The 18,615-nt window shown below is 36.2% G+C and overlaps 1 protein-coding gene across 1 annotated transcript in view; it reads left to right on the top strand.

Annotated features, from left to right (window-relative positions):
- The window catches only part of SMC2 (structural maintenance of chromosomes 2), a 213,143-nt gene that overhangs the window by 44,588 nt on the left and 149,940 nt on the right, over window positions 1-18,615 (top strand). Inside the window, exons 9-10 of the mRNA XM_089089305.1 lie at window positions 4,749-5,114; window positions 10,760-10,992. Of these exons, the coding sequence (XP_088945431.1) occupies window positions 4,749-5,114; window positions 10,760-10,992 (599 nt within the window). The remainder of the gene's footprint in view (window positions 1-4,748; window positions 5,115-10,759; window positions 10,993-18,615) is intronic.

Below are 18,615 nucleotides of genomic sequence, written 5' to 3'. Positions count from 1 at the left end.
TTATTGTTCTTATTGTCTCATGTCTCCTTAGATTTTTTTTTTATCGTGAATAGAGTGGAGCTGACAGCAAAATTTGACTGACAGGTTTATAAAAAAAAAAAAAAAAAAAAAATCAATTTTAACAGAATTTTTTTTAGCGGCGAGTTTTATTCACCGCTAGCAGCGAATAAAAAAAGCGAAGCAGAAACGGGATAATATAAAAAGGAGACACATCACTGCTTGCTATGCAAAAAAGGGATTTTTCTTGTTATTCAAGAGGGGGGACTATAATTCTCTTTGATGGAGCTCTCGGTTATGGAAATCCTAATGACGCAATTTTCATGTCAATTCGACGCAATTTTTGTGGGAAAATTCCCATAGAGCGTAAAAGGTAACTCTTCCTTCATATGATATTTTTTTCAAAACGCTTTTTTTTAATGTTTGGTTACTATAGGGTATGGTTCGTTATTTACTTGGTTAAACCCAAAGGCAGCAACCATGATTAATTTAAAATCGTTCATAAGCGTGACGTAATGTTTGTATTCAAGGGAATTTCGATTGACGAAAATAAGGAGAAAAAGCTTAAGCTTTTTAAGTTGTCGTTTTAACATTACACCCACCCTTCTTCCCCTACCACCAAGGCCGTACCCAGGATTTTTTTTCGGAGGGGGTTAAAGATTTTTTTCGGGGGGGGGGGGGTGGTGGGGTACACAAAAAACCTCAATAAACGCATAAAAAAAAATGCTTATATCCATTTTTGTTACGTTTTTACGAGTGAAACAAACATTTCCGGGGGGGGGGGGTAGGGGGTTTTGTACCCCCCCCCCCCTCTGGGCACGACCTTGCCTACCACCGAATACGCTTTTTTTCTGTTCCTCAATGTTGAAATTGAGGAAATCCGATGCGTAGTGTTAGTTAATATTATACCTACATCCTTCCTTTTGGTTTCCTCAGATACTTTCAGAAGGTCATGACGTCAGACTACAATTTTAAAATTAACTGGTGATAAATTGGCTAAACTGTTATGTTACTTTGTTCAATCATAATTACTTAATGCATTTTATGTTTACTTTTTCTTTCAATTAAGATGGAAATGTTCCAGAATCTATCTTTTTCTCCTGGAAATTTAGGGGTCATGTAAAATGTCTTTTCATTTGTGTGACGAAAGAACTCAATGACAGACTTGGTTATAAATTAAATTAAAATTTAAACGTGAATATATCTTTATATAAGCTGCAAAATTAAAAAAAAACACAAAAAGGGAGGAGGAATATAAATCAAATGCTACATTTATACAAATATGCGACTTTGTTGAAAGAAACAATACAAGTCTAAAGATTTCAGATACATACTCGACAAGACATAATGTTTTTTTTCAGCCTTTCCCCTCTTTTTTTATATCGGTTTATGGATTTATTCTGTATTATATAATTTTATCAGTAAAAAAGCAAAAATAAACTAATTTATATGTCAATGAACTTATTGCTTCAAGTTCAGTTTTCAACAAAATAAGCCTACCAAAAGAGTGAAACCCCTTTGCAATCCCATAGACCAGTAGTTCCCAACCGATTTCATGCGCCACCTAGGCATTTCTAATATCTTGACCCCCCCCCCCCCGTGATATTTAAATTTTATTGTTCAAAATGTTTCGTGCATACAATTAAAGGAAGCTTAAAACGCTATTATCTTTTTCTGGGTCATCCTCTGGGCATATTTATACCAAAGAAAAATATTGTCTGAATATAACACCGTATATGCAATGTGTGACGTCCAATATTGTATCTTTTCTGCTCTTTAAATGTTTATGAATGTGACGTCATTCCCACGAAATTGACTTTTGTTTTCAAAATTAAGGCTCTAAAGTATAGTCAGTCGAAGGTTGCATTTTCTGCCCATGACCGACAAAATATTGTCATGGGCATGCACCCCAAATATGCAACATGGGGCATGCACCCCCCGCTGGGAATCACAGGCCTAAACAAATCGCGGTATTTTCGTAAGTTGACGGTACTGGGTATACTTTTAGCCAAGGTGATTTTAGCCAATAAATGCAAATATGATGTTTTTGCTTCTTCTTTGAGAAGTTTCTTCTTTGATTAATAACACAAATCGTTTTTTTTTTCAAATAATAGTAGGCCTACAGTGTAAAAGTAAACTTAAATTGAACAGTGATTAGTCTGTATATGAGGAGTTTCTTCTTTGATTAAATAACAGAAAACGAGTTTTTTTTCAAATGATGGTTAATGATAGATTTATTTGTTTTTCCCCGAAGGTGGATTGTTTAAAAACTAACTTAATTTTTTTAAGTTCACGAAATGAAATTTTTTTTTGTTTTTTGGCTCTTCATCACTTCTACAAATTAGGCAAAAATTTATTAATTTCGTAAACATTATTTGATCTACCCTTGGTTTACACGTATGCACAAGTCGTGTCTCCTAAAAAAACGGAAAAAAACAAAACAAAAAATAAACAAATAAAAAGGATAACTAGCACATATTAGCTTACTTGGCATTTCATTTTGATTCTGTTTTTATTTTTTGTGGTTCCATATTCAGTGACGGGCAAATATTTGTTGCTTTTTCCATAGCCATACTTATTAAAATAATTTAAAATGAATAAATTATTATATAAAATAAATTCTAAAATTTTGTATTTAAATTTTTTTATATTTTTGAATTTTTATTTCAAGTATTTTATTTAAAATGAAATTTCTGAAGACATATTTTTTATTACAAATGTACGTAAGGTTCTGCTTAAAGTAACCTCGATGTCATCATGTTGTTCAAGGAAAGTACTAATAAAAAAAAATTGTAATAAAAAAAAATACAAAATTAATAATCTTATGTTTTATAATTTTATATCTGATAATTATTAAGTTAATAATTTTATATTTGTAACATGCCAGTCTGAGTTACACAACTCAGACTGGCATATTTGTGTTATCTGCAGCCATTACTCGAGTACGCATGCCCAGTCTGGGACCCACAAGTGCACAATACTGAATACCTAAGTAGTGACATCGAAACTGTGCAGAAACGTGCTATAAAATCTGGTCCAAATCACGTGTTCTATGAGTCCGCTCTCGAGTCGCTGAAAATTACGTCTCTCCGTGAGCACCCATACGAACTAATGCTTAAGTTTGGACATTCGTTACTTGTATGTGAGAAGCACCATTTTTTACTACCACCTCCTTGTACAAAACGTGTGAATACCCGAAGCAAAATCAAGCTTGAACCCCCAAGGTGCCATAACAACCGTTTCGTGAACTCTTTTGTCCCTTATTTTTGTTAGTGCATTTAGTTGTTCGTAATTTTGTTTTTCTTTCACTTTAGTGACCAATGTTGTAAAAAAAACAGTTATTTAGTTGCGGAATCCTAATGAACAAAGCAAATAAAGTATAAGGAAAGACCCTTCTATTCGTGATCAGCTTGATAATATATGATGTAAAAATAAATATATGATGTTGTTGATGTTACTTGGACATTATATTGTTCATTGCAGGCACCATGCAGAACGAAGTAATGTACATTGAATCATCAAGAATACTGATGATGTTGATGCTAAACCTTGATTTTAATTTTAGCCACTATCATTCAGCTTGTTGCACCCTTTCAAACTCTATGAGAAAAACCAGAAAAAAAAGAAGCAACAATTATTTACTAATAGTAACTGGAAGCAACTGAATTACCTCGCCTTTTATCACACTCAGTCCAAATCACGTGTTCTATGAGTCCGCTCTCGAGTCGCTGAAAATTCCGTCTCTCCGTGAGCGCCGATACGAACAAATGATCAAGTTTGGACATTAGTTGCTCGCATGTGAGTAGCACCGTTCTTTACTACCACCTCCTCGCACAAAACATGTGAATACCCGAAGCAAAATCAAGCTTGAACCCCCAAGGTGCCGTAACAATCGTTTCAATGTTGTAAAAAAAAACAGAGTTATTTAGTTGGGGCCTAGGCCAAAACTATGAAAGCTCTTTTTATTAAATAATTCTATTCTATTGTAATAATTGTAATAAAAATTGCAATAATAAATAGTTGACAAATAGTGGACTGTATATTTCTTCATTTTTTTTTTATGGAAATTAAAGTGTTCGAAAACTACGTTCTTTTCAAGCATCAGGAAGTGAAATCTTTTTATGGTTTTAATAATTGAATTAGAATTGAAGGAACACAAATTCGTAAAATCTATAAGTGCTATTTTATCTTCTTATCCTTCGTTTTTACGGAGGTGGCAATTATTTTATTGCATTTGTTTGTGTCATCTGACATTTTTAACCTTTGTACCCAAAATTTTCTTCAGCTTCTTCGCTAAAAACACTGTCTTCATCAACTGGTGATTGAGTATTGTAGAATTTAGAAAACTATATTGTTTTCAAACTTAAGACACCATTTAGGTTCTTTATTAATTGAACTAGAATTACATTAGCACAAATTCGTAAATTCTGTTAGTATTATTCTATTTTAGTAGCCTTCGTTTCTAGAAGGATGTCAAGGTTTTTAATGTATTTGCTTATGTCATCGGACGTTTGTGACCTTTGTGCACAAATTTGTCATCAGCTTTTTTGCCAAAAGTATCGTCTACATCAACTGGTGATTGATTGTCTCTTTTTTACTGAAGATGAAAGTTCCAAATCCCGTCTTTTTTAGAAGTTACAGAACTCAATAATGTGTCTTTGCTTTTGAACGAAAGAACAAGTAAATTGGGCGTCAGATTTGTGTTGCACGTTTGCTTTATACGTCAATTAATCTTCTTATTCTTCCTTTAGGCTCACGTGGCCAAGGTAGTAAAATGTTGGAAGAGCTTGGTCTTGCCATGGAGCTGCGGTTTACGAAAGAAAAGAAGGAAGAGGAGTTTCGTCGTCTTGACAACGAGCTAAGCAAACTAAAAGATAGCTACAATAACTATATGAATAAAAGACAAGTTTATGACAAAAAAGTTTCTGATCTCCAGATACTTAAAGAGAGGATTGAGGGGACTTCACATTTTAGACTGCAACAGGAAATTGAAGGGTTTAGGAAGATGATTGATGATATTGAGCAAGGATCACACGAAATGAAAGAAAAAGAAAAAGAGCTGAAGAACAAAGTCAAAGATCTTGAATATAAGGTCAAGAATGCCGAATCATTGAAGAGTAAGTAACAGTTTGAAGCTACGGGATAATAGTTTTTTTTTTCTAACGAAAATTAAAATTTTCTGATAAATGATAGTGAGTTTCGAATAAAAGTTAAAAAAAAAAATTTACTTTCACAGCAAATAACGCGCTTGGTGGCGAGATAGAAAGAATTTACAGCATGTGCATTCTTAATACAGAAACACTGAGAAAGGGGAAAAAAGTCATAGATTTAAAAAAGGTAATAAACCAAGTGAAAGAGAAATTGACTTCTCACTTGCATGTTTATGGTCTGGGCAAGATAGTTACGCAAGCTCTCTCTCTTACTTTCGGGAGTTTTAAAATCCCTGTAGATAATTTTCCATACTTTTTTGTTGGTCGGAGGATTTACTGCTTTGAAGGCTCTATCTTCTCCGTGAGACACGCCACCCGCCACCCTCTCGCCATCTAAAACATAAACGAACGTGTGGTCTTGCATCAACGGCATATCCTTCAAATGCTGGCTTTGCCAACTTTTGATGTTCCGTTCTATGCTTACCATGGCTGCAATAGGGAAATGAGTTTTGATTTTAAAGGAAACTAAGAAATGGCGCCACGTCCAAGGAAGATAGCTGATATGCAAATTACCTCCTTCTGGGAAGAGGAGGTAGTAAAAAAAAAGATGAGGGACCTATCCGGCGCCCTTTGAAGAGAATGAGTACAACTTAAATCCTTTATGTTGGTCGTGTTGGGGGGGGGGGGGGGTAAGTCTGGTGCCAGTAGGCACGGTTTAATAGCGTTTATTAAAGTTGCTTCGATTGAAAGAATCGCGGTTGTTTATCACTCTCGATTGGAAATTGCCGCCTCGTGATTGTAGCTGCCTCTTTCCACCGGATCGTTCTGCTTGCTTCTTGCCAAGTTACTCATGCGACCACTACATTTACTTTTGGTACATTTTGCCTAAAGGAGGTGTAATATGCGTGTACATTACAGCATGGAATGATGGACTTGGACATCATTTTGGTGGTTTTCTGAACATGATTTTTTTCTCTTCTCTTAGTAACGGTTAACTCAAACAGATCAGGACAGACTGAATTTTTAATGCACCCTTCCAGAGACTTGTTGTACCTCGCAAGGACCTCGCAATTGGCTTGAGACTGCAGAGTTCGGTCGTGATGAAGTTACGACAAGCCAGCGAGGCGTATTTGGCTGGAGTTTCTGAAGATATCAGCTTGTGTGCCATTCACGCCAAGTGGGTGAAGATCATGTCAAATGATATAAAAATCGCATCCGTGGCGAGAGAGCTTAAGTATCACATTTCTCTTTAACCGATTTTTCCATTTAGCTTTAGGACTGTCGCAATATGAACCACTACGAAAGGATTTGCCAAGAACAGTTTCATTAACCAAAATCAGAAGTTAGTGGTTCGATGACCGTCAGTTGACGGAAGGGCGTCATAGTGGGTGCAGCCTGTGGCTGTATTTGACTTAACGCGGGTAGCCTCACCAGACCAGACAGTGAAAGGATTGACATCTTTTTCTTGAGTTGATGGGTGGTGGTGTATCTTTGTTCTTTGTGTAGCAATTTATGTAGTTGAATCTGCAAACCAACAAGTATAAATAATTGCTCATAAAATCCTCATGAAAGTTGACACTGGAAATGCTCTGAATACGGTGGTAAACTCCATCTAAGACTAATATATATACGATAACTGTTAGGAACAATTACCGTAAGGGAAAGCTAAAAATAGGTTTGAAGAGAGATAAACAAATGCGAGATCCACATAGGGTTCAAACAGAAGGATTTTGAAAGCTTGAGCCACCTTTGGAACCATTGTCGACAATTGGCATCTCGGCGTGATAGGTGACCCCGGTTGGTTGTCCTCCGGAAGTATTAGTGTGTATCTTGGCGGCGTTTATTCCCTGGTGGATGCAAAATCTACATGCGGCTGGGACGGCTCAAATAATCCAGTGTGATTACCGTTTTGGTAGCGAGATACTCGACTCCAGGTGAAGACGCGACCTCGTTACCATTGCCGAAACCCCCTTTGAGATTTTTCTGGAGAATTGGAATTATTGCAGAATTGCTATAATCCGGGTTAGAAGAAAATAATAATGGAATTCCAGAAAAATATCTGCCTGCATAGGTATAAATGCAGGCAGATATTTTTCAGGCAGGTATAAATACTACATTGGTATTCAAACACAGTCGAAGCTATTAAAACACTATCATATAAGTTTGAAACACATTATGTATTAATAACATGGGGTTGCCCACTTTCCACCATCTGGTGTTGGTCTTGGAGGGCTAAATGTGCCGCACAGTTCTGCCACGCGTGGGACAGTTCCTGCAGCTCTTGCCACAACCCCTGCAGTACTTTTGCCACGCTTTGTAAGTGCCATCTTGTGGACTTGATTTCAAAGTTGGGTGTCCTCCCGGTGAATAGGGGGATCAGAGACCCAAAGACAAAGTGGGGATACGAAAATTGTGGGTCAAGCTGTATTTTTTAGATTTGTTTCTATTCTAAGTCTTAAAACGTTTTAGAAATTTAGCAGATTAATGTCTTTCCTTTAGGTGGGAATTATCTTTTTCTTAATAAAAGTGCTAAACAATAAAATATTCACGTGAATACCAAGAATAATCTCCTCTTTCGTTGAGATACCAGACAAGAAAGTGCTAAATTGGTATAGAGATCAACCTATACGGCAGTTGATATTAATCAGATGAAAAAAGTAGCAAACTTGTCGACAAATATGAAACGAGTTTCAGGCTTATTAGCATAGTTGCCGCCAAAAAGATCGGGAGCTTTTTATAGCAAAACCTAGCAATTTCCAATTAAGTCTCAGAAGACTTTGATATACTATTAGGATGATGTCTACGTAATTTTTTATGTCATTCTGGATTCGGAGAAAAAAAAAGTCCTGTCTGTTTTTTTTTCTCGTGATGGAAAGATAATCTAGTTTTGTCAATCCTTTGATCTACAAATTTGGTTGAGGAAGGATTCACAAGATACTCTTTTATCCACAAACACTGGAAAGATTTTCAAAATTTAATTGCATCTACACTCCAATTAATATAATCCTTTCCTTAAAAAGAAAAACGAAATAGAACTTCTCTTTAGCCCTTGAATTTGGTCACGAATTAGTTTTATCTGGAAAATCTCATTCAAGACATGTTCCACATTTGCCGACAAACTTTCAAACCTTGTAGGGTTATTTATTTCCGTTCTGTTGTATCTTTATATCATGCACAACAACAGTCTCGTAGGATAATTTTTATCAAAATATCATCTGATTCAATAATTGTAGTTTCTTTTTCAAGTGGGTTTTATGGAAACTCTATAATAATTATAATGATTTATTTATTTAGTGATAACAAAAGCTTCTAAGTGGAGTATAGGAAAAAAGAAAAATGCCGAAAAAAACCCAGCAGAATAACATACAGTTTAGTACTTTCGCTGTAAATACGATGAATGCCTCCTAAGATGGTAAATATACCCTAGCCTGAAAGGAGCCTTCTCATCAAACGTTGCACGGCGCATATCAAAAGCGGCAGTGATATATCTTTCTTATTAGATAATAATAGCTTTCGCAACAGCTTGGTACATAACACATTTAAACCCATAATATCATATCTTTCTTATTTGATAATTATATATTGTCTAAGATATATAATGTTCTATCTTTCGTATTATTGTTATACATTCTTATCTTTTTATATAATAATCAATGGCACATCCAAGTATTTATTCGGGGGGGGGGAACAATAAACACTTTAACAAACACATGAAAAATTTTTTTGTATGCATTTTTGTTACGTTTTTACTATGTTTGTTTATTTTGTATGGACTGTGTATTTTTGGAACGAATGCAACATTGTGATTTAAGCCACCAACCTTATTTGGTTGGATTTCTGTGTAAAATGATACATCATGGTCCCATTATTATGAATTGCCATTGGAAACACTACAGCGTAATCACAGTCGCGGCGATATTGTCGCAAATATGATAAAACACATGCCTCTTCTCTGTCTGATCTTAATTCAAGATGTTTGGCAATGTGAGGTTTTGATACAGAGAAAGCGTCTATTGTTATATCATTTTGAAATTTAGTTTTTTTCCTTTTAAATAGAGTTTGGGAATCCTTGATGCTTTAGAATGGATTGTTTGGACATATATCTGTATTTTCAAGCATTTGACAGTATTTTTTAATTTGGTGGGGATTTGCTTTTGACACAAAACTTCTTTCACAATTGAATTGAAATATTTCGATTAAGGTTTATTTGCAAAAACAATCATAGCTCAATGGCTAATTCTATGCTGTACTTCAAAATATGGTATTATACATTGTTATAAATTGATGTAAAAAAGAGGACGAAAGATATCTGGTAGTGATTTATTCGAGCACGGACAGACACATGTAATTTCCATCTCGTAAGAGTGTTTGTCTTTGGCTTCTGGGGAATAAATGTCATTGTGACCAGAAATTTTCAGTATTTTTAATTTATATTATGTATATATGTATAATTTATTACCCAGAAAAAGGAAAAACAATAATCTTGGGTAAAAGGAAAAAAATGAAAAGAAAAGGAAATAAAAAGTATATTACAAAAAGGACACTAACAATACTCAGTCCATTCCTGGACGCCGAAATCCTCAATCGCAACCTTTTAAACATAATACGCAGCATGGTCACTGCTCCTACTCTCAGAAACAACCTTACCTCTCATTATTTTCCAACATGACGACCAAATATCCTCCTGCCCTTTGCCCCAGGGGAAACCGCCTCATCATTATACCAAAATAAAATGAAATTTTAAGTTTATTTTTGTCTATTTATATTTAATACACTAAACGATTTTTTTCCCTTATTTTACTAATTTGTTCCAAGCTAACAAATGATTTTTTACTCTTCTTTTAAATGACGCGAGGTAGCTCCTACCTCTCAGTTCTTCTGGTAACCAGCTTCATTACCTTGCACAAGTTAGATTCGGAGCAAATTCCGATCATGCAGTCGGGGTGAAGGGTATTTGCAGGTTCGATGATGATCGGGTATTTACATTATGCTGGTACGAGATTGGCCGAAATAATGTTTTAAATGTAGACGGGAGTTCACCAGCTAGAAACTTGAACACAAAGGTCAAGCAGGACTGAGGATGCAGCGACTCTATCGACAAATGCTCTTCATTTTTTCCAATTAATTTCAAAGCTTGTTTATGAATCGAAGGGAGCTTCTGCAGCTGAGATTTAAAAGTCGATTGCCAGATCATTGCACAGTACTGTAAATGGGGTTTGATAAGAGCATTGTATAGCAGGACCAGTGTTTCCTGCGGAAAAGTGTTCTTTAGTTTCTTTATTATTCCAAGATTCCGGGATATCTGCAGTTCTACTGCTTGAATGTGATGCAAGAATGACAGGTTCTCATCAAGCAGGACTCCCAGGTATTTTGCAAAACGCTTTTCTGGCCAACTGATCAAACTTCTGGACGTTTCGATACCACACACCTCCGGATGGACACTTATATTTAGGCACAAATATTTACTAATATTTAATAATTTATTACATTTAACAATACATTTAATAATATCTAATCTATATATTATAATATATCTAGATATTATAATAATAATATTTGATAATTATATATTTAATAATATTTAACAGCTTATATTAAATGATTCTGTATAGAGCAAGAAGAAAAGGAGGCAGAAGAGAATTTGGCACTGTGGAAAGACAAAGCGTCAAGAATAAATGAAAAATGGGCAGAAAAAGAACAAAGACTTGAAACTCTGAAATTGGAGATAGAAGAGCTGAAAAAGGTCACAGAAACTGCTGATGAACAGATTGCCGAATCCAGAAAGCTAATTGAAGAATTGAAAAGTAGCCTAGATGTGGCAAAACAAAAAGCAAAAGAACAAGAAGTAAGTCTAAGCAGTTATTTTTATTAGCGATATTCCAGTTTGATTTTGACTCTGACCTAATGATGACAGGTATTAATGCCCAATCTTTTGTTAAGATTCGTTTTAACAAAGTCTAGATTCCAGGAATGAAGGGGCCCTCCTGAAAATATTAATTGTCAAAATTATCCCCATATGACCCTAACTCTAGAGAAAAACTGTTTGTAGGAAACCAGTAAATTTCTACATAAATACAGCAAATATATAAAAACTAACTAACAAGCCGTCCTGTCTCAGGCAGCAGAACATGTGGTCGAGAATACTCTTTATGATAAGATCAAGGATTGTTTTTTTTTTCAAGCACAGTGTACTGTAAAATGCTACTACTACTACTGCTAACAACTCACCACAGCACCAAGCCGCCTGAGGCCAACACAGCTACGCACGCTCCTCCTCCACCCCAATCTACTCAAAGCTTTCCTTTTACACCCTACCAGGAAGTTCCCATTTCCTTTCTTTATGACGTCCTCCCGACTTTTATGACGACTTTTTCATCCCCATTCGATTCCGTGGTCTCCCATTGCCTTTCCTGTGCTCCTTAAGACAAAGTCCATCAAAATAATCCATATAAAGGGGGATAGAACACAACCCTGCTTAACCCCTGATTTAATACAAATCCAGCTGCTAACCTCATTTCCTACCTTAACCGCAGCGGTGTTATTCTCGTACATAGCACTAAGTAACTTTAATGTATTTGTCTGGTATACCATACAAGGATAAGACCTTTGCTAAAGCTCTCCTATCAACAGAACCGAACGCTTGCTCATAATCTATAAAACTGAGTACCAAAGGTGTTTGACAACTCAGGCGCTTCTCAATGATTAACCCAAGAGTAAAAATTTGGTCGACCTTTTCTAAATCTGCAATTTTCTTCTCTTAAAACTTTGTCTACAGCATCTCTCATTCTCAAGAATATCATATTAATAAGTAATTTGCTACCTACAGAGACCAGACTAATGCCTCGATAATTAACACATTCACTCTTATCACCTTTCTTATAAAGTGGCTTAATTAAGGTTTTCCTATTTAAGAAACTCATTTACCACACTATCAGCACCTGGAGCCTTATTATTTTTTAATGCTTCTAGTACTGTCGCTAATTCTCCCTCACTAAACAAATGTTCCTTCACATCCAAGGTATCACGAACTTTTTAATTTTTCTCTATATCTTTTCCTCCAACTCTATCTTGGTTTAGCAAATTCTCAAAATGTTCTGCCCATCTCTCTTTAGCTCTTTCCTTATCACTTATTGTGGCCCCGTTCCTATCTTTAACTGGGACATGTCCGAATTGGCTACTCTCTCTCAGTTTATTAACATGCCAGTACAATATTTTACTATTATGCCGTCTAGCTGCATCTTCCAGATCCACGGCACTTTTATCTATGGCCTCCACTTCACACCTTCTTAGTTCATATTTTAATGCTTTCTCAACTTTTTTTTACATTCCTCTTATTTTCATATGGTTTATCACTTAGATAATTTTTGAACAAGTCCCGTATCCTCTCTATTAAACATAAAGCCTTTTCACTAATATTCTTAGCTGCAGTCCTAGCTTTCTTCCCTAGGACACCTTCATATAAATGTTTATATATACATTTTTTTATAGGACACCTTCAATATAAATGTTTTTACTTTCATAACTTTAATAAATTAAATAATATTAACATTTTGATTACTAAATATCAGTATATAAATATTGAACTGACAATTCACATTCATTTGTATTTTTTTAGTAAATTGCATATTATGTTCTGGTCTTGGGAAGGCGTAGGGGTTTTAAGCCCTACTCATGTTAATTTCTGCTCGTTTTGAGTTTGACTCGGTTATTTATTGTAATATCTGTTCGTTTTGGATTTCATATATTTATCGATACTGACTTTTGGTGCTTTTACGCTCGCTAGATTATTTGATTTTTTTTTGCTCATTTTTGGTTTAATGGAGTTCTTTACTTTTCTTTGAAAAACTTATTTTGTGGAAAAAGTTTTTTTTTAATTAATTTCTGTTCGTTTTATAGAAGAGAATAGAATTTATTTGTGCTAAAAGCCCATAGGCCATGGCAAAAAATATAAACAAAGAACCATTACAAAGAAATTGCACATAACCTAACATAATCCTACAGAAATCGACTTCTATGATTCTTCGCGAGACGAAGGATTCGTGCCAAGCTTCTGAAACCCATAAAACACTCACCCGTACACACATTCACCAACCACTCAAAATCATAAACCCCCCTACCAAACACTTCCAGTCTCCAATCACTCAACTCCTCACATTCACACATCAAGTGATACACGCTCTCGTCTAAACCTCCACACACAGGACAAAATTAAGTACCAGCCTTTGACTTTTCCCTCCCGATAAATTTTCTTCTTTGGCCCAGTGGCAAACTATCTGCCCTCATTTCAATTAATAGCTTAATTTCATTTTTATTCAAACTCACCTTAAAAAATAAAACTTCACCCCAAATCTCCTTCGACCGACAATAAAGACGCAGTGAATTCGAAATTGAAAGCTGGGCCTACCATGCCTGTATTTCTTGGTCCTGCAAAATCCTTTCAACTACTCTACTTACTTGATCCCCAATATCCTCGAGCCCTAAGCCATCCCCCGACATATGGCTTGGTCCACACTGATATAATACACTCTTAATTTGGCACGGCCATCCACTACCTGAGCGGCCCTTCAACATTTCTAAGTAAGCCGCCTTCATCAATCGCACCCTAGGCATCACTAAAGTTTTTTCCCAAAGCCTAACCATGTTAACTAGCCTACGACTTCTTAATGAAAACAAGCCTAAATCTCCTCTAACTACTAAACTATTTGTGTGCTTACCTATCCTTAGCCACCTCTTATATTATCCTAATTGCACTGTTTCTAGCCTATCTCCCTTCACATACCCCAAACCTCAGAACCATAGTGCATTGCACCTAAAATTTTACATAGTATATTGACATAGTCTTTTCAGGGAAAAAGAAAACAATAGTTTAAATCTTTCCTTTTTTTAAGACTTTATAGTTTGACCTGCTATTTGCATGCTGGAGAAAAATTTTCAGCAATTTTTAACAACATACGTCCTTTTAAAAATCTGGACACAAATAGTAATGTTTAATTTAGTCTCAAACCTCTTCTAGTTGACCTGAAATAGAAAACTTGATACCATTCGCAAAAAAAATCTGTTTACTTTATTTGATAGCATGGATACGCTTGCGCTATTTTGAATTGGTTAAATTTTAAGAGCAGAAGTAGCCCCGAAAGTTTGAACATAATACCCTCAGGCGTTCTTGGGATGGCTGAGATGCCACAGTGCATTTTGATTAAATCCTAAGTCAACACTTAGCTTTTAAAAAAATTAGGGAAAATGAAGAGTGGGCGTGGGAGGGGGACTAGTTCACCTCCAATCAATTTCAATTATTAAAGAGGGAATTTAACGGGGTTACTTTGAACTAAAAGTACCTTTTTTCTCCTTTATTTCGCAATAGATTTTGTAAATGGTAACATAACAACCTAGAAACACATTTCCATATGTATTTCTGACCGCTGAAGAGGGTGGATGATCCCTTCCCACATGACCATAATTTCTTTTTGAAAATGGTGGTTAAAGTTACCCACACTTCGTCCAACTTTGAACGACGTTATTTTATTTTATATACTGTTCTTGTAGTTTCTTAATTTGTTCAAAGTTGGCCATGCTTTCCGTAAGTTTGAACGACTACTTCTTTACATACTTCTCTCTCCAAGGTTCAATATAAAAAAGGTCCCTTATATTGAACAAAATTAAAAAAAAATACAGAAAATTAGACTAAGATCATGTCAAAAAACAGGACTTGCAGAAAAATCCCGGAAAACCGGGGGCTAGAATTTGTGTTCTTTGCAAAGTTTTTTGTATGACTTTGTAACATCACGGTGCCCTGCAATTTGGAAGGGGCCATGTTCTATTCGAACGAGTAGTCCAGCGAAAACATCTTTCTTCAACAACACTGACATCACCTTTCCTGGGCCAGTTGTAACTGAAGTAAGCATTACTCACACGTTCCATAAATTTACATTTTGCCATCCCCTCATCTGGAAAATCTTCCGTTCGTCCAATGTAGAAATCTTTCTCATAGAACACAGCATAGAAGTCAGACAGTTTAATTGGGAGACCTGAGTCCTTCTTACAAGTAGAATTGTCACCACCCTCATGTTCACTGTTCTGTCCTTCATCCCAACTAAGGTCACTAGAATCGTCGCACAGTTTTTCCGGCAAGTTGTCTGATGCGTCGTCAGATGAGCAGTCAAGAATCAGGACATCTTGTAAATTCAGCTCCCTTTCCTTTATTCGGCTTCATTTCAGCTTTGCCAGATTTCACTTCACTCGTCCTTGAATCCTCAAGATCCTCATCTTCCCTGTCGCTCGATTCAGCTAGTGATTTTCCGAGAACCTTGTTAAGCTTTGTTCGCTTACGCGACACAGTACCAACAGTGACAAACCGCCTTTTTTCGAAGGAAGTTATGACAGAATCACCAACTGCCTCGCGGATTTCGTCATTTGATCGCCTATCGGGAATCTTTTCGATGCAACGCTTTCTGTCAAAGCGTGCTATGAACCCATTTTGAAGGTTGACATTGTCATCCTTTGCCAGCTCATCCCAGAGGAGCTTCAATACCTTTGGAAACACCTCCTTTCGGACTGAATTTTTGGCAGTGTTTTGCATCTTGTATTCTTCGAGGGTTCTTCTCCAGATTCGTTTAGTCAGCCCAAAGACTGAAGACTATTCTTTTCAATATTCTATTTTATAAGACTTCAATAAAAACTTATATGCCCCCAGGACATAACTTATAAGCCTTGCCCTAAAGACTGTGGGGGGAGTGTCCTGCTCAAAGGTATAATTTCCTGAACTTTAAACTGGGTGGAACAAAGTGGATATCTAAAAATTTTGATTGGATGTGTTTTGGGAAATGGTGGGCGTGGAAGGGGCGTTAGTCGCTCTCCAATCACTTTCAACTATTAAAAATGGCCCTAGCCCTTTAAATTTCAAATCAAATGCTCCCTTCTGAAGTTTAAAAGAGAAAAATTTCAATAAAAATCTTATAAGCCCCTAAAGCATAACTTACAACCCTTGCCCTGGGCACTGGGAGAGGTTGTCTTTCTCAAAGACCTATTTTCCAGAAATTTCTACTACGTTGAACAAAATGGGTATCTGAAAATTTTGATTGGATGTGTTTTGAGGAATGGTGGGCGTGAGAGTTAGTTACCCTCCAATCACTTTCGACTATTACAAAGGGCACTAGCCCTCTTAGTTTCGAATTGAATGAGCCCGTTTTGAAGTTTTACGACATCTCTATATAGAAAAACCTTATATGCCCCCAGGCCAGAACTTACAACTTACAACCTTTGGACAAAATGGTTATCTCTAAACTTTGATTGAATATTTTTGAGGAAATGGTGGGCGTAAGAGGGGGGTTAATTACTCTACTCACTTTCGACTATTAAAAAGGGCAATTTCAATTTCCAATCAAATGAGCCCTTTTTGAAATTTCTATAACGACTTTCTATATAAACTTTATGTGCCCCCAGGCCATAACTTACAACCCTCGCACTGAGGGCTCTGAGGGGGTTATCATCGTAAAAGACCTTATTTCAATAACTTTCAACTACGTTGAACAAAATGGATATCTCAAAATTTTTATTGGATGTGTTTGGGAAAATGGTGGGCGTGAGAGGGGCGTTAGTCGCTCTCTAATCACTTTCAAGTATTAAAAAAGGCACTATCCCTTTCAATTTCCAATTGAATGAGCCCTTTTGAAGTTTCTGAGCTTTCAATAATAACTTCTCATGCCCCCAAGACATTACTTACCACCATGGTCTTAACGGCCGTGGGGGAGGGGAGGGGTTGCCTTTCTTTAGAAATGAATTTCAGGAATTTTCAAATATGATTATTACAATTGACCATGGAAATATATCTAGTATGTAGTTGGGGAAAAGATGGGTGTGAGAGGGGGGTTAGTTGTCTTCAAATCACTTATTTAATCTTATTTAATCACTTATTTAATCACTTCAAATCTTTTATTTAATTATTTAACTTAATTTTCAAAAAGGGCACTAGCCCTTTGAATTTCAAATCGAATGAGCCCTTTTTCAGGTTTCTACGACGAAGATTTCAATAAAAACCTTATATGCCCCAGGGTACAAGTGATAACCCTTACCCTGACGACTGTGGGAGGAGTATCCTGCTCAAAGGTATAACTTCCTGAACTTCGAACTGCATGGAACAAAATGGCTATCTCAAAATCTTTATTGGATGTGTTTGGGAAAATGGTGGGTGTGAGAGGGGCGTTAGTCGCTCTCCAATATCTTTCGACTATTAAAAAGGGTACTACCCTTTGAATTTCCAATCGAATGAGCCCCTTTTTAAGTTTCTACGACAACGACTTCTATAAAAACCTTATATGCCCCCAGGGCATAACTTAAAACCCTTGCCCTGAGGGTTTTGGGGCAGTGTCCTCCTGAAAAATATATTTTCTATCTGGAAATCAACTACGCTGAACAAAATGGCTATCTCAAAATTTTGATTGGATGTGTTTGGGGGAATGATGGGCGTGGGGGGGGGGGGTGCTATTTGCCCTCCAATCACTTTCGACTATTAAAAAGGGCACTGGCCACTCCAATTTCCAATCGAATGAGCCCTTTTCGAAGTTTTTACGACAACTTCTTCGATACGAAGTGCCCGGGTGATACAAGGGGAGATACAAGCAAAAGATTTCAAAACATGCTTGGAAACAACTCCTCCTACACTAGTTACATTGTAATAGTTGTATAGTGATATTTTGCTTTTTTATTTTCTCTTTCTAGTGTTCCTTTATTTTCTTTTTGTATGAAGACGGGCTTTCAATAAATAATAATACTAATATAATTTCGCCTGATGCTTGCTGTTTTAACGGTCTAGGCAACTCTCGAAACAAGTTTCTGCGTCAATGCTTGCTTTCAAATTATATAAATGTTACTTTATTGTAATGATTATATTCTAAAAGATTTAGTGGAATTTCTTAAATGATAAAGCAATTATTATTTGTATCGTAATTCCCTTCCCATGGATTTCTCGTGGAATGACGAGAGGGCGGGAGAGCTGGACATATGCCCTTGGGTTTGTGCTTGGAGGACTAGGTTGGATTATCTTAAAGTCGATATGCCGAGTGCAGAGTATTTGAAGAACAACTTTGTTTGATGGTCCACTTCGATTTGAAATATTCTTCCTAAAAGTTTATGTGTTGACTCCTTCAAAATAAGATCTAACAGTCATTTAAACCAGTGGGTCTCAACCTTATTTAGACACTGTACCCCTTTTTACCCACAAAACATTTTAGGTACCTCTTCTCAGTTAACGGTACTAAGTAAACTATAGCTGAAATGTAAATAAAATTGACAGTCCTGGAGTTAAAGGGTTGTTTTTTTTTTTTTGGCCGCCCGCGTACCCCCTAAAAAAATACGCGCACCACAGTTTGAGAACCACTGATTTAAACCCTCTTGACGTATAAGACCGTGAAGTAAAAGACGGTGACGTAAAAGACCTAATTTCGCCACGAATTTAGATTGCCGCATGCAGAAT

This window comes from Artemia sp. Qi Xiang Cuo, chromosome 5 (assembly GCF_049724085.1).
Source record: "Artemia sp. Qi Xiang Cuo chromosome 5, ASM4972408v1, whole genome shotgun sequence".
In the NCBI taxonomy this organism is placed as follows: domain Eukaryota; kingdom Metazoa; phylum Arthropoda; class Branchiopoda; order Anostraca; family Artemiidae; genus Artemia; species Artemia sp. Qi Xiang Cuo.
Note: the sequence above shows the minus strand (reverse complement) of the source record. Positions and strands in the feature narration are given on the sequence as shown.